The sequence below is a fragment of the Thalassophryne amazonica genome, chromosome 9, assembly GCF_902500255.1.
Source record: "Thalassophryne amazonica chromosome 9, fThaAma1.1, whole genome shotgun sequence".
Taxonomy (NCBI): domain Eukaryota; kingdom Metazoa; phylum Chordata; class Actinopteri; order Batrachoidiformes; family Batrachoididae; genus Thalassophryne; species Thalassophryne amazonica.
The window spans coordinates 74,715,763-74,739,384 of NC_047111.1; the positions used below are offsets into that span (position 1 = coordinate 74,715,763).

The 23,622-nt window shown below is 41.0% G+C and overlaps 2 protein-coding genes across 4 annotated transcripts in view; both read left to right on the forward strand.

Annotated features, from left to right (window-relative positions):
* Positions 1-542: 542 nt before the first annotated feature.
* angptl5 (angiopoietin-like 5) lies at positions 543-11,759 on the forward strand. Its single transcript, XM_034177446.1, has 8 exons — positions 543-807; positions 3,195-3,366; positions 3,457-3,560; positions 3,641-3,734; positions 5,827-5,930; positions 7,668-7,788; positions 10,898-11,083; positions 11,311-11,759. Exons 1-8 carry the CDS (start codon positions 733-735, stop codon positions 11,628-11,630), a joined length of 1,176 nt encoding a protein of 391 aa, XP_034033337.1. The 5' UTR covers positions 543-732; the 3' UTR covers positions 11,631-11,759.
* A 2,489-nt stretch (positions 11,760-14,248) lies between these two features.
* trpc6a (transient receptor potential cation channel, subfamily C, member 6a) overlaps positions 14,249-23,622 on the forward strand; it is a 37,944-nt gene continuing 28,570 nt past the window's right edge. Inside the window, exons 1-5 of one of the 3 annotated variants that reach the window (XM_034178396.1) lie at positions 14,249-14,425; positions 17,914-18,242; positions 20,783-20,915; positions 21,031-21,331; positions 22,754-22,939. In XM_034178396.1, coding sequence (XP_034034287.1) covers positions 14,310-14,425; positions 17,914-18,242; positions 20,783-20,915; positions 21,031-21,331; positions 22,754-22,939 — 1,065 coding nt within the window. In that variant the 5' untranslated portion in view covers positions 14,249-14,309. The remainder of the gene's footprint in view (positions 14,426-17,913; positions 18,243-20,782; positions 20,916-21,030; positions 21,332-22,753; positions 22,940-23,622) is intronic. The other 2 variants (XM_034178397.1, XM_034178398.1) reach the window with 2 other exon arrangements.

Consider the following 23,622-nt stretch of genomic DNA (forward strand, 5'->3'; position numbering starts at 1 on the left):
TCCTTCAAAGCATGTGATTTGATTGAAAGAAAATACACTGTCCTGTCAGCAGCAGATATGATGAGTGTATTCATATGAATAGACTGTTTTACAAGACTGTGTAACTTGGTACAGATGTGGGGGGCCTCCTAAGGTGCGGCACCAGGACTTTTACATTCCACTCACCGACCACAGCTGTAAACTCATGCAGGGCGACACCAGCAGTCAATCTTTTCTTTGGCACTTCACAGGAAGGACCAGCTGGACTCTGACAGAAATGTGCTTCAGATTTTCACTTTATTCATGACATTTTGGGACTCTGGTTGAAATAGTCTGAAATACACAAAAATCCTGAAATAATGAAGTATCAATAAATATAGAGGTGCTGGTTGCAGGATACAGATGCAAACCAGGAAGTCAACATGTCCAGTTGTCAGAAACACAGTCAGACCTCTATTTCCAACTAAGCCAGTCATTTTCCAAGTCGACTCCTTGCATCAGAAATTTTACCATAGGTCCAACAGGGAAAAGTGGGAGTGACAGAAAGAGGTGGAGACAGAGGAAAAAGTGGGAGAGAAAGAGAGCATAAAATTGGGTGAAAAGAAAGGAGATGCATGCAAGATGAAAAGGATGGAAACAGTGCAAACTTTGTGGAAAAAAAAATATAAATGAAGGAGGGCCTTGTGGTGTTCGCTGTGACGGACTTCAACTCCCTTTAGTCCTGTAGGAAAGAATTGTTGCACCAACCTACAGATGGGACTGATAATAATGCAGATGACAGCTGTCCTCCTCCTGCTGCTGCTTCTACCTCATTCACTTTCCTCTGCAGTACGTACAGAGTGCATGCCATAAATATTTTTATCACTTAATGTTGACATCTGAATCAGGGAAAGCTGTTTGAGGATATAAAACATGATGAGATTTTAGGAGCAGTGTTGAGCTGCTTAATGTCTTACTATTTACTTTATCTATGTAAATCATTGGTTTTCATGTATACTAGATCTGAGGAAAGGATCTGGGCTGTGAGACAATTTCAGAAGGTAAAAGATGTGGAGAATTTTTTGTGAAATCTGACCAACAATTTTCAACATTTTATTTTTCCTATTTTAAACTTACATGCACATTTATTTTTTATAGTGATTCTTTCATTGCCTAGAACATAAAATTTAGAGGATTATAAACTCAAAATAAAAATGAATGTTTTATCTTACATATACACTCATCGGCCACTTTATTAGGTACAGCTGTTCAATTGCATGTAAACACAAACAGCTAGCCAGCCAATCACATGGCAGCAACTCAGTGCATTTAGGCATCTAGACGTGGTGCAGATGACTTACTGAAGTTCAAACCGAGCATCAGAATGGGGGAAGAAAGGAGATTTCAGTGACTTTGAACGTGGCATGGTTGTTGGTGCCAGACGGGCTGGTCTGAGTATTTCAGAAACTGCTGCTCGACTGAGATTTTCATACACAACCATCTCTAGGGTTTACAGAGAATGGTCCGAAAAAGAGAAGATATCCAATGAGCGGCAGTTGTGTGGTAAAAATGCCTTGTTGATGTCAGAGGATAGAGGAGAATGGTCAGACTGGTTGAATGGGCGAATGCGTGATGCTGTCATGTCAATATGGACCAACATCTCTGAGGAATGTTTCCAGCACCTTGTTGAATCTATGCCATGAAGAATTAAGGCAGTTCTGAAGCAAAAGGGGGTCCAACCCGTTACTAGCAAGGTGTCCCCAATGAAATGGCCATGAGGGTATCTTGCAAACTGCAACTGGTCAACAAAAACACAAGGACTAAGAACAGTCAAGAACCTCACAATAACAATATTAATAATGATGATGATGATAATTTTAATTTGTACAAAACATGAATGAGGGTTAAACATTACCCACCCCATGAGCAAGCACATTGGCAGCAGTGGTTAAAAATAATAATAAGAAAAAAAAAATCTCCCAGGTCTTTTTTGATTATAGGAATCAAATCAAATCAAATCAATTTTATTTATATAGCGCCAAATCACAACAAACAGTTGCCCCAAGGCGCCTTATATTGTAAGGCAAGGCCATACAATAATTACGGAAAAACCCCAACGGTCAAAACGACCCCCTGTGGGCAAGCACTTGGCAACAGTGGGAAGGAAAATCTCCCTTTTAACAGGAAGAAACCTCCAGCAGAACCAGGCTCAGGGAGGGCAGTTTTCTGCTGGGACTGGTTGGGGCTGAGGGAGAGAACCAGGAAAGGAAGAAACCTAAAGTAGGCCAGACTCAATGGGGAGACCATCTACTTTGGCCCTACAAACAAAATAAAACAAAAGCACAACAAAAACTCAAATTCAGTTTGTACACCTAGGGTTCTTTCTCTGACACTGCTTGCCCCCCCCAAGCTGGCTCTGTCATGATAACGGACATGTAAGAAATAAAGCCTTTGCTAGCTAGTTCTTATAGCCAGTAGCTCACCGGTGCCACAATAGGGTAGTGTGTACGTGTATGTGTTGTTGTTGTATTTGCAGTTGTAGTGCCGTAAAGCAGTTTGTGTTTCTCGTGTAACCTGAGACTGGTTCAAAGGCTGGCTTTCTGCTATGGGCCCCTTGGTGGGGGAGAGAGAGCCCCCATTCTCCCCAAAATGGGGAGGAATTTAACCATTACAATTACTCCCAAACTGTAAAATTAAGGTTAAAAAAGTTACTTAGTGCCCCTTTAAAGGGCTAACATTAGCATGAGCCGAGTGCCTCCACTGTGAGCAAAGGGATTTATAATGTGCTTAAAAACCCCCATAGATCCAATTTTGCTTAGAAAAATCTTACTCCACATTTTTAACTAATTTACAACTATGTGTGGTTTTTGAGTTTTTCACTGAACAGACTAAGTAACATATAACAGACACAGAGATTTGGCCCTGAAAGAATTAAGGTATTGATTTTGTGCTCTACTTGTCAGCCACACCTTTGATATAGCAAGTGACTCATCGTATTAATGAGGGGCAAAATGTGTGGAGGCTGTGCACAGCAGAGAATGGCTTATTATTCCTTGATGAAGTGGATATTACAATTTAGATTTTTAATATTCTGAGGTGGTGGGGTAGGTATGCAAGCTAACAAGTGCCCTTGTAGTTCAATCTGTAATTCTTCATGAAATACTTGAATTCAACTCAAACTAGATGGAGGTTGTTACTGATGAAATGTTCACTGTCATCCTGTTTTTAAATGCTAGGAAACAGGAAGTAGCACACATTCCAACCATTCAAAGACACTCAATGAGGACGTCTCCAACACCCCCGTCAAAAGTCAAAGACAATTTAAGGGGGACAAAGGTCAAGAGACGTGCGCCATCCCATGTGACATCACTGTTAAGCTGCTGAGAGATGAGAAACATTCAGTTTGTGGTGAAAGCTCTACCTCCCTCTTTGTGTTTTTGTCACATTGATCATCACCATCATTGTCATCATCCTCATAATTATTGTTTGTGTTTGCAGGCCAGCTGCAGCAGTCACTTTTGGCATTTGGACGTAGCACCCGGAAGCTGATCAGGGATGTGATGGAAGAGCAACAGAAGGCCCTGGATGTCCTCAGCAACCAGGTAAAGTTGAGTTTGTCTCTCAGTTCAAAGTGTTGCCAAATGTCTGATTGGTTGGTTGTATAGTTGTGTCAAATTTACAGATCACAGAGATGATGACCAAAGTGCAGACGCTCAGCTCAGAGGTTCAGAGAAGCAACACTGAGATGTTCACTGTCAAACCTGTGCCGTCCCACGGTAACTCTCTCTGCACATGCATGGACACACGCACACACCAGGGCTGGATCCATAGTGAAAATCTGACATGCATTTTTGCCCAATGATAAAATAAAAATCGTACGCGTCTTGTTATTCAATAATCTTCATTCTTTTATTTGTGTGCAACATACACTGTCACACTTCTTTTAATATATTTATTATACTTCATGGACCATAGTGAACACTTCTTATTTGTATAAATACGATGTCCTAAAAAAAACCCAACTATAACAAAAATTGACTGTAAACAGGATCAAATTTATTGCCTAAATCTTTCAATTATACCTGAATCTATATATGATTTTTTTCAATTGATAAAATCAATAAAAAATATGACTGCATATATTCTTAATAATAATATATTGAGATACAGACAGTTCACAGAAGACATTTTCCATTGATACCAATCAAAATTAGAAACAGTCCAGCAGGTAACAATATTCATCATGTCCATGACTAAATATACTAAAACAAATACATCACAATTGTACACATATCACAATTGTGATATGTGTACAATTGTGATGTATTTGTTTTAGTATATTTAGATTATGTTGTGATTTGGCACTTTATAAGCCGATTGAATTGAAACTGAATTAAAATTGAACATTTTATTGAGTCTTAAAGTAAATAAATATGAAATTGGTCACTGGATCCTTAAACTTTGGACATAATAAACTCTACATGGTGGAGCCTTGATCTCTGGACATAAATAGGAATAAACAAAATCTGTAGTTTTTGTCAAAAGCATTTCCTTTCAGACATTATTGGCATGAATGTCTTTCCATATATCTGAGCTGAACTCTTACAGCTGCTGTGCTTCACTTCAGGATGTAATTTGTAAAGAAATACAGCATGTTTCATTTTGGGAGGAAAAAAACATTTTAGTCGATTGTACTTTCTTGTCTGTATTACAACGTTTGGAAAGAGGTGTCATTTTATTTAAAGCGGCAATTTATTTTGAAGTTATTAATTCTGACCGGACTCTGTCTCAGCAGAGAGCCGCGCAGCGTTTGGAGCTGTGCAACGGAACGGAGGACGATTCTCGTTTCTTGACTGCAACAAGACATGAGTCCCAGTTAATGACTTTAATCCACACAAAAGTGACTCATGGTATTTTAATGGCTTTGAGAGGGGTTAAGAAGCGGACTTACCGCTTCTGAAGAGCAGTGAATCAAAGAACCATGAGCCACTGAATCGAAGTGTTGCTTCAATGGTTCACGGCTTCAAAGTGGAGTCGCGCTGCAGAAATGGTTGATTACAGAGCCGCTGCAGACCAAACCCTGAATATCCGAATTTATTTGTACGTCCGTATGACTCTGAAACTTGAAAAAATCCGTATAATTTACGGACTATAGGTTGACATGAAAACCAAAGCTGTGTTCACCGCGGGGACACGTTCGGCACTATTCGGGATTATTCAAGTTTTTTTTTTTTTTTACCGATGACGAACGATGTGTAAAAAAATTTGACCGATACAACTGCATCGGTCCAAACCGGTCTGGATCCGGGCCTGCACACAGTCACCACTAGGCTTCAAAAGTGGAGTATTTAAAAAAGAGTTTTCTTGAATATTACAGTTTTTACATTAAACTAATCTGCAGACACAAGGTTTACAATGCAACCAAAAAGATGTTACAACCTGAGAATAATTGGGAGAGTGCATACTTCTGCCAAGCCTCTTCCACGTTGAGATCTGCATTAATATCACAATCTAAAAACTGGGTTTTCAGATATTCTGGCAGCATACAAACGCTGACAATCTATACTGGGAGCACGCACTGGAGCCACGCATCACCACATTTACTTTACTACTGAACCCCCGTATTGACATCTCTCAAACTCAGAAGCTCCTAGAAAACTGAATTTTTCAACAAGTTTCACCTCATACATGTTCACTTCTCATGGCTGAGTCCAGGAAGTCATTGAAAGCCTGGATTTTAATTTTGATGTAGGATAATCGTAAAACCAGACACTCCCATTCTTCACTTCTCAGCTGTTGCAACAGTAGCTGCTCTACACATTTTTAAAAGAATTCCTGATGATCAAAATCATCCTTTGTTCTGATTAGGACAAGACTGCAGTGAAATCAAGGACAATCTTCTCACAGTGGTCCCAAAGATCCCCAGTGGTATTTATATCATCCACCCAGAGAATACCGATTCATCATTTGAGGTAGATGCACAATTCACCCAGACACTCTCAGTGTCACTCATTCATCAGCCCAGACACGTCTTATGGGTGTGCAACAGCATGGGGTCATTATGGTTGCATATTTGCATTTCAAAATTCTCTACTGGGGGCAAGACTGGAGGCAGGCTGGTCCAGTACCACAACCTCGGCAGCCATGCCTTTGTAATATGTGCAGAATGTGATTTTGCATTGTCATGTTGTCAAGATTCCTTGAGGCAACTTTGTTGTGATTTGGCGCTATATAAATGAAAATAAATTGAATTTAAATTGAAAATGCATGAATGTCTCTGGAAAAGATGTCTTAACGGCAGCATGTGTTGCTCTAAAATCTTTGTACTTTTCTTCATTAATGCTGCCATCACAGAAGTGTACATTACCTTGGCCAAGAGATCTGACACAACCCCATACCATGACAGACCCTGGCTTTGAGACTTGTTGCTGATAACAGTCTGGATGGTCCTTTTTGTCACTGGCCCTAAACACACCGTATCATTTTCATCCAAAAATACTGATTTGTCTGACCACAATATATTTACACAGTGTGATGGTCCAACCCAGATGGTTCTGAGCCCAGAGAAATTGATGCTGCTTCTGGACTAGGTTAACATCAGACTTCTTTTTCGCACAGTAAAGTTTAAAGTGACATTAAGTCCATGTTGTAGTGCTTGGTAAAGGTTTCTCAAAGTAATCCCTTGCCCATGCGGTTATGTCAGCTATTGATGAATGATGCACTGAAATTCCTTCAGATTCCTTGAATCATTTAATGATATTGTACACATTAGAGGGAAAATACATTAATCTCTTCACATCGTTCGTTGAGGAACCTTGTTTTTACACTTTTTTAATTATGTATTTTCTCGTGCATTTGTTGACAAACTGGAGTTCATCTGCCTTTCATGGATACCATTTTGGCACCAAATTGTGATTACAGTTACCTGTTGACATCACCTGTTTGAAATAACATCATTATTTATTTATTTATCTATCTATCTATCTATCTATTTATTTATTTATTTATTTATTTTTACCCAAAATTTTCTTTTGGAATGCGATGCAGACCTGAAATGAAGCAATAAATGGTAAAATGGTAAATGGACTGCATTTATATAGCGCTTTTCCATCTGCATCAGACGCTCAAAGCGCTTTACAATCATGCCTCACATTCACCCCGATGTCAGGGTGCTGCCATACAAGGTGCTCACTACACACCGGGAGCAATAGGGGATTAAAGGCCTTGCCCAAGGGCTCTTAGTGATTTTCCAGTCAGGCGGGGATTTGAGCCCATGATCTTCTGGACTCAAGCCCAACACCTTAAGCCCAACAATAGAGGTATATTAACAAATGAAATTAAGGTGACCGCACAAAACATGAAATATCTTGGGTTCACACTGTCTGCAATGAAACAGAATTCAAAATAAATATAAACATTATTGTTTTTGTTTATTATTTGCATTTTCCATATTATCCAAACATTTTCTGAATTGGGGTTGTAGATGCAGAAGAGGGCTTAGCCAATTGAGGAGCCCTGAGAGATTCCTATAGTTATAATAACAGGTGATGATCATAAATTCTAGGATTTTACAAAGTGCGAGTAATGAGTAAAGTAGCTGGGATATATTACTAGAAGAGGTGAGTGTCAGAAATTCAAGTTGATTTTGTGCATAGCTTTTGCTGAGAACAATGGAAAAGTCCCTGCACAAAGTACATCTTGTGTCGTAGGTATTCTGTGAGATGGACTATATGGAAGGTGGCTGGACGGTGATGCAGAGGAGGACTGATGGATTAACTGACTTCAAGCGACCCTGGGCTGATTATGCCAGCGGGTTTGGACATCTTGCAGGTTGTACATTATATGAGTCATGTTTTTGCATGGATGGCTTATGATTCTGTGAACCCCTGCTTTTAATCAGCAAATGTTATTTATTATTATTATTATTATTATTATTATTATTATTATTATTAACAAAGTACACCTCAAATATTCCATCTAAGGGCCCCTTCACACATAACATGATTGAAGTTGACGAGCGTGTGAAGGAGAAATTGTCATTCATGAAAAATTAGAGCCGCCTCTAACGCCTCGTACACCTGTACACGTGTACACCTGTCACTACAACTATTCACGCACACCAGCGACTGAAAGACAGAGAGTGCTCTGCGAGAGCCCATTTGATACCTCTCATGCCACGTATTGGCCAAATTCCAGGTGACAAACGTGAACATCCAACACCGCTCGCTGGAAAATGTGGTACCATTCGCGCTGTCAGCATGAAAATAGTGAGCAGCTGACCACTTTCAAGCTGACTGTGAAATTTGTCTAAGTGCCCCATGACTGTGGAGTTGCCAAGCAACACACATGTGGTGTGCCAGAGTGTCGGCTCCCCCCTCAACACATGTGGCGTGTGTGTGTGTTGCATGTGCCCCCCACAACACATGTGGCATAAATGGTAAATGGACTGCATTTATATAGCACTTTTCCATCTGCATCAGACGCTCAAAGCGCTTTACAATAATGCCTCACATTCACCCCGATGTAGGGCTGCTGCCATACAAGGCGCTCACTACATACCGGAAGCAACTAGGGGATTAAGGAACTTGCCCAAGGGCCCTTAGTGATTTTCCAGTCAGGCTGGGATTTGAACCGAGGATCTTCTGATCTCAAGCCCAACGCCTTAACCACTAGACCATCACCTCCCCCCAGGAGGTGAGGGGCTCAATAAAGACCTATCCCATAATGTAACCTTTGACATTTGACTGGAAGCCGTATTCAGACATCAGGAGTGGATAACCCCGCTTAAGGGACCCAATGAAAACTTCACATAATAACCAATGTCATTTCACTGCGTGACCCTATTCAGATATCATGGGTAAATATCATAACCTGTGGTATATGATTAAAGGTCCCTATTAAGACATAAAAATAACATACCGCATGCTATATGATTGAGGAGCCCTAATTAGGTATATCACATAACATAACTCTTGTTATTTGGCTTCAGGGGCCCATTAACATGTCAGGGTGGATAACACAGTGGTGCAGAGGCTTGGGCTCTAGGGCCCCCTGACCCCTTGGACGCCTGGGCCTGGTTGGCCTGTTCAGGAATCCATCTTTGTGTTTTTGAGAACAAAAATACACACAAAATGAGCCACGTGATTGTTAACTCACATCACTAGTATCAGGCCTCACTACCCAAACTGTTTGAATTTTTAATTGTGTCAATCCATTAATTGTGTGCACATTAAAAACTCTTCATTTGGATGTTGTAGATAACGAAAACAAAAATACAATAAGAAGAAAAAGAAAAAGTACACTGCATTCAGAGCTCCTTTTTTGGCTAATGGCAAGTATTAGATGTACCATACAGTATATTGGATATTATAAAGATGTGACTAAATTTCTTTTGTCTCTCCCACTAGCTGGAGAAGGCCAAGGGGATGCCCACATTTCACATGACTATGTTGGTGGATAGATAACTCCCTTTGAGAGGTGATGATGGACCGATTGTCTGTCTGGATGGTTGCCATCCAGGACCCAAGGTGGTTCCATACTGTTGCGGATGTGGTAATGGGCGGCAAGCTCCTAGACCTGACTGCAATGATCACACGTACGAGGGCTGTCAATAAAGTATAGGTCCTTTTTAATTTTTTCAAAAACTATATGGATTTCATTCATATGTTTTTACGTCAGACATGCTTGAACCCTCGTGCGCATGCGTGAGTTTTTCCACGCCTGTCGGTGACGTCATTCGCCTGTGAGCACTCCTTGTGGGAGGAGTCGTCCAGCCCCTCGTCGGAATTCCTTTGTCTGAGAAGTTGCTGAGAGACTGGTGCTTTGTTTGATCAAAATTTTTTCTAAACCTGTGAGACACATTGAAGTGGACACGGTTCGAAAAATTAAGCTGGTTTTCGGTGAAAATTTTAACGGCTGATGAGAGATTTTGAGGTGATACTTTCGCTTTAAGGACTTCCCACGCAGTGGGACGTCGTGCAGCGCTCCCAGGCGCCGTCGTCAGCCTGTTTCAAGCTGAAAACCTCCACATTTCAGGCTCTATTGATCCAGGACGTCGTGAGAGAACAGAGAAGTTTCAGAAGAAGTCGGTTTCAGCATTTTATCCGAATATTCCACTGTTAAAGGAGATTTTTTTAATGAAAGACGTGCGGACGGATTGCAGCGTCTGTTGGAAGCCTTAAGGACAAGTTGGAACATGCCCAACTATTAAACAATTTCTCAGATACTCACTCCACTGAAAGCCATCAAAAGCCACCTGGATTTTACAAATGGTTATCAACACGGAGGTGTTTTTCCTGTGCCGCCGCAACGCGCCGGTTGCGTCCCGACGTGCTGACCCGTCCGCACGTCTTTCATTAAAAAAATCTCCTTTAACAGTGAATGTCTGGATAAAATGCTGAAACCGACTTCTTCTGAAACTTCTCTGTTCTCTCACGACGTCCTGGATCAATAGAGCCTGAAATGTGGAGGTTTTCAGCTTGAAACAGGCTGACGACGGCGCCTGAGAGCGCTGCGCGACGTCTCGCACCGTGGGAAGTCCTTAAAGCGACAGTATCACCTCAAAATCTCTCATCAGCCGTTAAAATTTTCACCGAAAACCAGCTTAATTTTTCGAACTGTGTCCACTTCAATGTGTCTCACAGGTTTAGAAAAAATTTTGATTAAACAAAGCGCCAGTCTCTCAGCAACTTCTCAGACAAAGGAATTCCGAAGAGGGGCTGGACGACTCCTCCCACAAGGAGTGCTCACAGGCGAATGACGTCACCGACAGGCGTGGAAAAACTCACGCATGCGCACGAGGGTTCAAGCATGTCTGACGTAAAAACATATGAATGAAATCCATATAGTTTTTGAAAAAAATAAAAAGGACCTATACTTTATTGACAGCCCTCGTATATCCTCTGTGTGTGTGTGTGTGTGTGTGTGTGTGTGTGTGTAGGAGAACATTGGTTGGGTCTGAGAAAAATGCTTCAAATAGTTAACCAGAAAGACACCCGTTTCCAGCTTCACATCGCTCTGGTCTCCCATGATGACATCACCTCTTATGCTTCTTATGATGATTTCTGGCTGGATGGTGAATCACAGTTCTTCAGTGTGCACCTGGGAAGATATGCAGGCAGTGCAGGTATGAATAGAAAAATAAAACAATGTGCCTCAGCTCTTAGAATGCCTCTGTTGATGTGAAGTAGAGCATGACTGGTAAATGAATTATGCACACACACACACACACACACACACACACACACACACACACACACACACACACACACACACACACACACACACACACACACACACACACACACACACACAAACTTTCCTCTGTGCACTTGTGTGAGTTTTTCTGTGTAGGTGATGCATTTCGGGGATACAACCAGGAGCAGAATCAGGACACGGCGCCTTTCAGTGCATCTGATGTGGACAACGACGGCTGCAATCCTTTCTGCTCCATCGGCAAGTCCACAGTGGAAAGCTGCAGCGACCGGCACAACCACACAGGTTGGTGGTTCAACCAGTGTGGACTGGCAAACCTCAACGGCTCCCCAGAGGATGAGGAGAAGACTCATGGACAAAGAACACACATCCTCTGGGACACCTGGAGACACAATGGTGTCCCTCACCTTATCAAATCTGTAACCATGAAGATCAAGAGGATTCCGACTTATAACTGAGTGGGAACAGTACAGAGGAGAAACAAGAGGAGAAAGGAGAGAAAAGAAGAAGCTGCACTGCTTCATTACACATTATGGATTAAAAAGGCTTTTTGGTGCAGTTTCTTGCTTGATTGTTTCACTTTGACCAATAATTATTTCATAAAGCTATCACTTTATGGTTTAATTCAGAATATTACCATTTTGACTCTTTAGAACATTGACTTGAGTAAATAAAAGGGATGCAACAGTTCCTTGAGGGTGTGGTGATTTCCGTGCAGAGGTTCTTTGCTGGGATTGGCACTGATGCCTCCCTTTTATGTGAAGCTGTATAACTGTTGACACAACACACACACACACACACACACACACACACACACACACACACACACACACACACACACACACACACACACACACACACACACAAAATGCACAATGTAGAGTTTCAACAACCACAATCACAGAAGTCCATCACTGCTTTTTCATTTTATTAGCACTTTCCATATCTTCCCAGCTTTTCTGATATGAGGTGGATGGCTGTTTCAAGGAACTGGCTAAAGATACACACATGGTCCTGGACTAATATGAAGTCATATATATCACCTTTCTTTTGGTCCCTTGACCTTTGGTGACATTAAACCCAAAGTCATAACTGTTTTCAGGTGATAGAAGGCGCACGGTGGTACAGCGATTGTTGGCTTGCTTCCCATTAAGTTGGTCATTGTACATTTGGAGGTATTCAGGAAGGGCATCCTGCATAAAACTAAAACTTGTGTTAAAAAAACATGTGGATCCACAAAGGACCCGCTGTGGTGACCTTGAGCCAACAAAAAAAAAAAGGAAGAATCCCACAGAAACTCCCAAAATGAATTAAACATGGTGTAACGGTCATGTATTTATCAAAGATAAAGTAGTTCAGTGTTGGAAAGAAAGATAAAGACCACAAAGAACCATTGATTATAGTAACACTGAATCACAAATAATTAATTTGCATAGGATGCAGGTTCCCTTTTAGTTTTAATTGCAATTCTAGCTAATGAATGTTCATTTTATAGGTTTCACTCATTTTTTAAATTGAGTTTTGTTACTGGTGATAAAAACCTATTTAACACAGATATTTGAGAAATCATGTTGATAACACTTACTTCTTTTTGAAGGAAAATCCTCGAAGAATCGGTGTCTGCTAATGTTAGCCAAGCACTGACGCCATTAACCTTTCATGGAAAATAAATAATGTTCCGCATTTATATTTGAACGAAATGCTGTCAATGTGGTGTGAAAAAGAAAATGAAGTTATCAACAGTAGCTATCTGCATTTTGCTCACTGTAGCACTTTTGAACAAAACCAAAAATAAAGAAATGTGCTAAGCTGGAAAAACATCACTAGTTTGATTATCTTTTGTATACTGATCGCGGACATTACTTGAGGCTGTCTGGTTTTTATCTGAGGTTCATGGTCTTGTGTGTTCATAACAAGCCCCCCCCAGTTGAAATGGACAAAAACCGCCACTGGATTGTGGCGATAACACTGTGGGAGCTTCGGCTGTTTGTGTGGTCTGCTGTGTGTTTATCGCTTTGGGTTAGTAAAGCCAAAAAATTCACAAAGAATACCCTGATCCAGATGCACATGCCCCTCAGTGAGGCTGTGTGTATGTTTGAGTTGACAGTGTTTACAGCCAGAACCAGGCCCAGGTCCATTCTGGAGGTGAAAAAAGTCCACACGGGTGACATTTGTTAGACCTTACCTCCCTTTTCCCCGCTGCCATCTTCCTCATAAAATATGACACTATTACACCACAAAACATTCAAAGTGACTAATCTTCAACAGTCAGGTCCTTAAAAGGGAATTTTCTCTGCCGCGCTGGTACATCAGAGACGGCGATTTATCAAATCATTTTCTATTAAGATATTCACTTGAAGGAATGGGGTGTTTTATGTGACATTTATGATAAAGAATTACACTAATGTGATGAACTGTTGAAGAGCATAGGGTAAAAATAACAAAAAAACAACCAAACAAACAAAGAGAAGAGACAGTGAAGACCAACACACAGTCCAGAAAATCCTGATCCCATTCTGAGGATGTGTCTGACATGCTGGTTGGCACGCTCACACATACAGACATGCATAGATACATACGCATGCCATATACACATATGGTATGTGTGTGTTTGTGCACAGAGGGAAGTCATTTTCCCACACTGGACAGGGATCAGTGGAGAGCAGGAGCACACAGGAAACAAAGTCTACTGGGAATATAAACCCGGAGGAATCTCATCTGCTGTTCATCAGCCATCGGTTCGTCCTGCACACTCATCCAAAAGTCAGCATGTACTCTAAACATTGAGGATTAACAGCCTGGAGATTAAACCTGTTGGAAAAGCGCAATATTTGGCCAGTATTCTTTCATGTTCATAAATCAGCCGCATTCTTTAGCAGATCTGACTGAAGCATGAGGACAAAAAAGAAAAAGTTTACAAGTTTAGTGAAACCAATGAGCTGCTCCGCACATATGTAAAGTTCAACATGTCCTGTAAATAAACGTGTAGCGAGATCCAGAAGGACACTTTCTTTCTCAGAGAGAGAGAGAGAGAGAGAGAGCGAGAGAGAGAGAGAGAGAGAGAGAGAGAGAGAGAGAGAGAGAGAGAATTACTTGTTCATAAGAAACACCAGCAGAAGCTGCTGGTCACCTCCAGGATGAACTATAGACAGACCACGGGGTCTCATACCAGCCGCAGGGCCCGGAGCCGTGATAACCTGCTGCTGTTTGATGATTTTGGAGAGGAAAACTGCTACTCTGGACGATGCCTCAGGTAAGTCCTTAATCAGCATTTGACCAGCTAACACTTAGCCTAGGCTTGTGTGTCATACATCACCTTGACAAAGTGAGGAACCTTTGGGTAATTTTTGATCCTACGTTGTCCTTTGACCTCCACATTATATGTGTGTGTGTGTGTGTGTGTGTGTGTGTGTGTGTGTGTGTGTGTGTGTATATATATATATATATATATATATATATATATATATATATATATATATATATATATATATATATATATATATATATATATATATATATATATATGCTGCCATCCAAGCAACGTCTTTTTCAGGCTTATTTCAGCAAGACAAGACAACTCCATTGGAATTGGAGTTGTGCATATATATATATATATATATATATATATATATATATATATATATATATATATATATATATATATATATATATGCAGGGTCTTTTTCAAGCCTGTTTTTCAAATTCTATTGTTGCATCAGAGTGGCATTGGTCAATAATAAAACCTATACCAAAATCTTCAAAGGCTGACCCAAGAGAACCACTGATCTCATCATCATAGAGATATCAGTTTTCTAAGTACAGTTTACAAACTCTATTCTGGTATCCTCAACAACAGACTGAATCAGTATATTGAAGCACATAATACTGTATGAACAAAATGGCTTTCGAAAAGGTAGGTCTTGCATTGACCATATATATTCTATGATCAGTGGTAAGGGCCAGACTATATGAAGGAAAACATACATTTCCTTGTTTTATTGATTTACAGAAGGCTTTTGACTGGGTTAACAGAGACCTGCTGCAGTTTAAATTATTAACATATGGCATTTCAGGTAGATTTTATAATGCAGTCAAATCTCTGTATAAAGCCTCAGCTGCATGTGTTCAGGTGAATAATTTGAGGACTGGCTGGTTTCCCACTCCTTTGTCCCTCAGGCTATCAGACTGTACAGCCCCTCAGGAGGAATAACAGGAAGACAGAGGACGGGAAGGAGACAAAAAGTAGTCACCAGTAAGACAGTAGCAATCAGTATGTCTGGTATTTATTTTGTGTATATGTATTCATATTTATATTTGCAAAATGTTTTTCTTTTTTACTTTCACTTTTGCTATTTTGTGCTATACATTGTTGTTGGAACCTCAATTTCCCTGACGGAGTCTTCCCAAAAGGGATTAATAAAATTCTATCTAATCTTAGTGGAGCAGATAAGTATGACCTTTGGTCAGAATCGTTCACTTGGTCATACAAGCATCAGATTTGGCATGAATGTTCTTCATAAATCAGTGTTTGAGAAAAAAGTGCTGGCCACTTGAAAATCCAATATGGTGGTCAGGTAGGGGTCAATGAAGAATTACTCAGGGGTCAAAATTTAAAAATGCTCCAATCATATTGAAAAGTATAACACATTATTTGTCTGATCATAGCTATTCCAAAAAGGTATAGTTTGGACTATCTATAATTGAATGTTATGGAGTTATGAGGTAAGAACAGCAAAAATGGTGACAAAGGTCAGGTTCAGTTTGTACAGAGGTCAAAAGTTAAAGCTGCTCCAGTTTTTGTAAAATGTGATGCAAATTATTGGTTGAGGTAATAGGGGTTTAAAGAGGAATAGTTTGCACCATCTGTCATGCTTAGTTGTCACATTACAGGGTAACATACGTCATATGCCATAGAATCCAATGGACGTCAACATTGTTTGGCATTTACTCTGCAAACCAAGCATTCAACACAGTCAAAACTTTCTGTGTAGGCTCTCAGTTGTCCAGGTGGTTTCTATAGTAGAGAAGCTTGAATCTTTGACTGGACTGCGTTGCTTGACGTGAGGACATTTCGCTTCAAATCGCAGAAGCTTCTTCAGCTAAAATTTGCTCTGGTAGTCTGACTTCTGTCTTGACTCTTGTAGAGAAGAAAATACAGAAGCCAATAAAAGCTGGAGTTTTTTTAAAAACCTAACCAGACCCCTCCTACCGAGAGGCCGACTGCTATAGGCGAGTGACTAAACAATAGCTCTAATTAGCACCTATTGTGCTCTAGTTAGCACCTTCCTAATGACAGGGCAGCTGTCCCTCCTAATGATGGGACGGAAGCCTCTCCTAATGGCTCCCTTGACGACTCTCCTGATGATGTGAATGACTCATTACCATGAACAAAAGACTGAAACTGCTTTGACCTGAGTACCCCATTGTAAACAGGGGACAAAGCGTGTCTCAGACCCCCTCCCCGGTTAAGGCTGGGTTTACAGTATGTGGGTACCCACGATGGTCCCTGGACAAAGTGCAGAAGTCCCAGAAAACAAAGAGACCAGATAGACAGGAGACGGAGACAAGAAAAAGAGGAGTGTCTCTCCCTTATTTAGCAGGAGTAGGGGAAAAACTACAGAGGATCTTCAGACAGCACAAAATCCCAGTTTACTTTAAACCGGTTAACACCTTGAGACAGAAATTAGTTCACCCTAAGGACAGGATCCATAGTTACAAACAGAGCAATGTAGTGTATTATATCAGATGTCAGGAAAACTGTAATGAACACTACATAGGTGAGACTAAGCAACCTTTACACAAAAGGCTATACCAGCACCGCATCAATCTTTTCAATCTTTCATCCGAAACACAATAAATTCTGTGCACATTTTCCTTCCCCACAATTCTGAACCAAATAGTTTTTTGTTAATGGAGATAATAATGTATGTGCATTCATGTACAATTAATGTATCTTTATTCATTTATAGTGTAATGCAAATTTATTTAATGAAATAAAGGTTGACTTATATCAGTCAGTCAGTGTTAGGACAAACTAGGAACAAGCAGTTGGACTCAATTGCAATGAGGCAGAATTAGAGTAAAATGGCACATGTGTTCATCTGAATGTGCAAATGGGATGGATGAAGCACAGAAGGAGGCCAGGGCGTGATGTGATATTTGCCAGGTCCAGGTGGGCGTCAGTGGAGTTGCAGTGGCGGTAGGGATCTGAAGACAGGAACAAATGTAGAATTAATCCACAAAAACACAGAAGGTGCAAAAAAAATAGTCCTGAAGGAAAGCAGGTTAAATTTATCAGCTATACCACTCAAAAGACTGATAGAGAGATGACGTTGTTCATCGTTTGGCTGCCCGTGGTTGCTTTTGAGTTGCAACAACAGATTGACTACATAGCCACATGGTGATTTGGCACATTTACACTGGATGCCCTTCCTGATGCAACTTCAGTTCTATGGAGAAACACACACAGCACCTAGTTGTCCTAAGCGTCCTCCCAGCCAAGTAAAAATCAGGACCAACTGCTTCACATCTGAGAGAAGATGGTATCAGGTGTATCTTGGAGCATGTGGTATCTATTGGAATGTGTCACAGAAAGGCAGAAGACCTGCGTGTTTAATGCGTCAAACCTCATCAACACCACATTTGAAAACTCTTGAAGTTCCCTAAATTTGAGAACAAGTCACTGAGGCGTTATGTGTGTTCACCACTTTAAGATGCATTTGTCATCTGACTTCGTGGCAGCTCGGAGAGACAGATGATGGCTCGTATCAGCGCTGTAAAGCGACGCCAGGTTCTCCGTGGTCCTTCGTATATGTTCTCAGCTCCTTCGGTCAGCCTGTCAGAGGTGGAGCAGCGCTTTCTGGAGGCGGCTGAATATGGCAACATCCCAGAGGTGCGGCGAATGCTGGTCAACATCCCCAATTTGAATGTCAACGCTGTGGACTACATGGGCCAGAATGCACTGCAGTTGGCTGTAGCCAACGAACACCTGGAGGTGACAGAGCTGCTGCTCGGGAGGTCGGATTTGTCCAGAGTGGGTGACGCTCTCCTGTTAGCCATCAGTAAGATGTGTGCATTTACGTGAGTGTGTGTGCACACAAGCCAAAAACAAGCAAATTTGGCAGCGCAGTCTCGTTTGAGGGCGGGCACTAAAGGGGTAACATATGACACATGATGTAATTTCTCTACTTCCGGGGACAGAAACACAGCATTTTTCTAAGCTATTGGGCAAATTACATGCAAACAAAGCGAAAATGAAAAGAAAAAGAAAAAGTGACGAGAGAATGCAGCTACTCTGGTTAGCTGTGTAGGCTAACACTTACTGACACGACCTCTCCCATTTGCCTTGTCTTTTCTTCTCCACTGGGACTGAAAAAAAAAAAACCTACGTATCGCAACTGCTTCGGTGATTGCAGCTGAAAACAAAACCATACATTTTTCCATGTGAAGTTATGCTGTGTATATATTGCACAACGGGAGCGGCTGTCCCCATAAATGGTCAAATCGCATGAGATCACACAGGGTTCAAACGAGACTGCAGTGCCCTATAGGTTGGACACACCCTGAAGTATGTATGTGTTTTGCCGTTCTTTTTGTGTTTTTTATTTTCTTTAAAGTGTGAAACACCAGCCAATTCTAGGCACTTTTTTACTGACCCCCACTTACACCAGTCACCCCCCGCCACCCTGACGGAAAATGACCAGAAGCTCATGTGGCTTCAATAAAAATCACCACTTGATTTATTTCAGTGTCTCCTGACAGCAGGTTCTGGGATCAAATTATTTCGATCCCAAGTTTCTGTTTGGAAAACTGATCATATTGTATGAATTTGGCCAGAAATTCCTGCTTTCACCTTTGATTCCAGTGAAATGAGCCATTACACCATTTATTTATTATTTATGTAGATCTCCCATCGATTTCTATTTAATCGACTAGATGGCGGATGCAGTCCCTGAGCTGTCGCCAGCAGCCTTCATCTTGCTTAGCGTTATTCCGCTTTGTCAGGCATTAGAATAAATAGAAATATGATGATGCGCTGACTTAAACTTGGGTTAAAGTGATCTGAAAATGCTATTTTGTGCAGCAATCAGGTGCAGCGACAAGCTGACAAATGAGTATCAGCTGCTTAAATTAAAGGTTAAATAAATAAAAAAATGAATAAGAATAAATTGTGGAGTGAGCTTTCATGAGTGTGTATTATATGTAATATAAATGGTGTGGGGAAATGACTGAAATTGCTGAATAAAGGTTAGAAAATGATTTATTTTTGTGTTGATCTGTATTCTTTAAAGTGACTGTAGTTTTACTGCCTGAATACTCCCTTTTTAATTAGCCTCGGGTTTTTTCTCCACATCAGGTTTTCCATCCTGATATTTTCTGTCAGAGCAAATTCATAGAATGGAAATTCTTTTACTCTCAATTTGGTGGTCACATGACAGTCGCTTTGACATTGTATGTTCTACGAATTCTACTAAGACACAAATGAGATAATTTCTCTATGATATACTGAATATTCCAGTGTAGTGTTTTCAGATTTCTTTCAACTTGGTCCAGAAATGACTGAATAATCTTACTTTCACCCTGGTTGGCGTGGCTGTTTCATTTTATTTGTATGATTTAATATTTTCGCAGAAAAGCATTCTGTAAAGGTTAAGCGCAGTCTTTAATATTAATCTCTTTAATATGATTCGAGCGTGCGAAGCTCTTACTTTCATCCCTGATTATTTCCCATTTTTAACTTCATAATGAAATTAATTACGGATCAGATTGTATCTCGTGTGGTGGCAGACACAGTGTGCTTGACAAACTGATGGTATTATTTTCTATCTGGACTAGGACGAACAGATTAATTCAAGTCTATTATATAAATAGTCTGATCTTCCTCGGGATTTGTTTTGTCAAATAGTGGCTGTACAAATGTGGGACTGAGTTTGAATAAATGTAATAGCACAGTAACAGCATGGAAAATGCAGATTTATGGCTGAAACTCTCTTGAAAACATTGATCATTGATCAAATTGATTTCTATTTATGTCAACCAAGATGGCGGCGCTCTGGCAACAGTCAGCGAATGAGCGGATCGTCCTGGTCCTCCATCTAGTGCGTCAATAGAAATCGATGGAATCTCCTTTAGCTTCCACAGAGTGACTGCTAATCTTCCCGGGGTCCACAGTGGAAAATTACATGTGAATAAAACATGTAATATGAAAATATATCAAAAGCAACAAACATGGGGAAAAAAGACAAAAACGGCTGAAATTTCAACAAATCCGCAATTCTTCATATTTATTTGTATATGTATAAAAGATAAACAAGAAATCTAAAGATATCCTGCAGCCTATCGTGATGTAATTCAGTTGGGAAATGATTTTGGAGTTTAGAATTTGATGCCAAAATCAAAATGATACCACCTCTCGAAAATGTGCTTGGGGTGGTAATTTCCCTGTTTAGCAAATAAATGTAAGTTTTTTTTTGTTTGTTTTTTTGGCTGCTCCCATTATTTCTGGGTATCCACAGCTGATTCTGCATGGAGTCACATTTGAAATTGGCACAAGTTTTTTTTTTATTTTTTTACACCAAATACAAAGCACTGTTTTTTGTGCACAATGTAGGTAAAGGTTATGTGCGTATCACAGAGGCCCTGTTGGCTCACCCATCCTTTAGAGATACGCGTCGTCTGACAGCGAGCCCTGCCCAAGCAGACATGCTGGATGACTTTTATGCCTACGATGAAGACGGGACAAGGTGAGGCAGTGTGAAGAAATTTTGATGAAACTAAGACTTTGTGTACAAGCTCTTAAAACCCAGTAGCTTAGAGCTCGGGATGTGATATCGGCTATCATTGATCCCATTTGTGCAGGTTCTCTCATGACGTGACTCCGATCATTCTCGCAGCGCACTGTCAAGAATATGAAATAGTCCACACCCTGCTGAGTAAAGGAGCCCGCATCGACCCTCCTCACGACTACTTTTGTGGATGTGACTCTTGCAACTACCAGCAGCAGTATGACTCCTTCAGCCATTCACGATCAAGAATCAATGCCTACAGAGGCCTCGCCAGTCCTGCTTACCTCTCCCTGTCCAGTGAGGATCCAGTGCTGGCAGCTCTGCAGCTCAGCAATGAACTTGCCATGCTGGCCAACATCGAAAAAGAGTTTAAGGTACAAGCATAAATGTTTGTAAACATGCATAGAGATCGATACCAGAATGTTTACATAAAACAAACACAATAACAACAACATCTAAAAACCTAGATAATATAGTCACAAGAGTTTTAGGCACAATATACAAAGAGTTTTACCTTGCAATGTGAATGCTGCTGTCAGTTAAATTGCAGCCTTATCAGAGCATCTCAATGCAGTTCCTAATGTTAAGGCAAGGTCCCACTGGCGTTTAAGACCCGGTCCCACATGGGGAGAGGATTAATTGCGCATGAATTGATTATACAAATTTTGGGCGTTCGTTGTCATCCGCAACAAAATTGGCCAAAAATGACAAATGTCTCAGCATGAATTACGGATATATTAATAATGTATAGCGAATATATGATAAACAATCATGGATATATAACGCATGTATTGAGGAAACGGATCGGACGCATTGCGATTATCACGGAAGTATAACGGCTGTATTGAGAATGCATTGCACACGTGTTGCGGGAACAGCGCTTATATTGCGTGTGTGCGGCATCTGCACTGTGGTCATAAAAGAAGTGTGCTTGGGCCTTTTGGCATCACTATTCACACAGACACCACAGCCTTTGGAGCAATTGCTGGACTTGGACAAGTTGATTGGTATGTTGTTGGATGGCAGCAACTATCACACTACGTCTGTGGGGATCCATAACTACATCTGTACGTTTCTACAGCTGGACTGGCAATGACTGGCAAGTATGTTGATTTCTGCCACATTTATATAGTACTTTGGGTTTACTTGAAGTGTTTGTTATGCATTTGCAAATTGTCTGCAAATCAGATGCAAAGCAGACGTAATACAAACACTTTATTCGTGGCCAATCTGTCTGCATTCGCTACAACTTATTTTAGTTTGTGATGTGAACGTGATCGGCACGCTATATATCTGTTTTACACACTGTCCCAGCTGCCAAGCTGCAATACCCCGTCAGTTGCAGATATCAGCGGATAACGGCGGATATACAGCGCATAGATTGAGTATGTATTGCGTATGTAAGGCAGATGTCATCCGCAACCGAAATTTTGTGCAGCTCAGAAATCCTGGCAACGGAAAAACGTGCCTCTGCGGATAACTGCGGACATGTGCAGATGTCGGCCGACTCATACAAGCATATTTCACGGATATTTTGTATGTTTAGCGATTATAAACCTATTTTGTGCGCACAGTGCAGCTGACACCAGCGGTTCCCCCTGCGGGTGGTGAGCCCACAGGGTGATGTAATAATTCATTAAGTTCAAACAACGACTTTAATGAACAGTTGTCTAGTGCTGTATCTTGTCATGGGTGATGGTAATATCCTGAGGCTGCACGCTCTGTTCCGAACACAGTTCACTTTGTGAATATGACATATACTCATCCATACACATTTTCTGGCATGGTATGTGTAGAATGACTACTGCTGTCTATCGAGTCAGTGTAAGGACTACGTGGTGGGTCTTCTGGATCTGTGCCGCAGTACAGAGGAGGTGGAAGCCATAATGAGTGGGGAAACTGACAGTGAAGACAGCTACGACCTACCAGGTCGCCCCTCCCTCACACGGCTCAAACTGGCCATTAAATATGAACTCAAAAAGGTCAGTATGCTCACAAATAAGCAATAATACTGGTGGTGATATTATACAAAATGTATATAGCCTAGGTAAATCATTTAAAATGTTTAAGCCGTTAACCACATCACTGATGACCATACCAACAAAACATAATGGTTTTAGCTGAATTTCCAGCCTTCCTGACCCTATAGAGTATATCAATAACACTAGAAGACTTAGAGAAAATTTGCAGAAAAAAAAAGTCAATAGAAAAATAGGCTTAGAAGTACCAACCTCATTAAAAATAAACTGTCAAAGAAAGTGTGGCTCGGTGCAAGAAATCAGAGAAACAAGCATTCAGACAATTCATAGCCTTGCTCCCACCTATCTCCACATACATACTGTATGTTGGTGAATATTAATATGTAATATGTATGTGCTCTCTGCCTCTCCCCGGGGAGAAGCAGAGAGCTGGGGTCGCATTGCTTATTTGTCCTCAGCTCAGTCGCCAAGTGTTGGAGTTCACTCCGGTGAACAAGAGGGTCGCGTCCCTACGCCTTCGGGTCGGGGACAGGTTTCTCACCGTTGTCTCGGCCTACAGGCCGAGCAGCACTGCAGAGTACCCGACCTTCCTGGAGTCCCTGGGAGGGGTACTAGATAGCGCTCCGACTGGGGACTCCATTGTTCTCCTGGGGGATTTCAACGCCCATGTGGGCGGCGACAGTGAG

Bases quoted from the DNA above. Each gene is read 5' to 3' on its own strand.
- angptl5 (XM_034177446.1), top strand. From the start codon at position 733: ATGGGACTGATAATAATGCAGATGACAGCTGTCCTCCTCCTGCTGCTG. The intron at 3,367-3,456 runs GTGAAAGCTCTA...TTGTGTTTGCAG, and splicing joins TGAGAAACATTCAGTTTGTG to GCCAGCTGCAGCAGTCACTT. The intron at 7,789-10,897 runs GTTGTACATTAT...GTGTGTGTGTAG, and splicing joins CGGGTTTGGACATCTTGCAG to GAGAACATTGGTTGGGTCTG.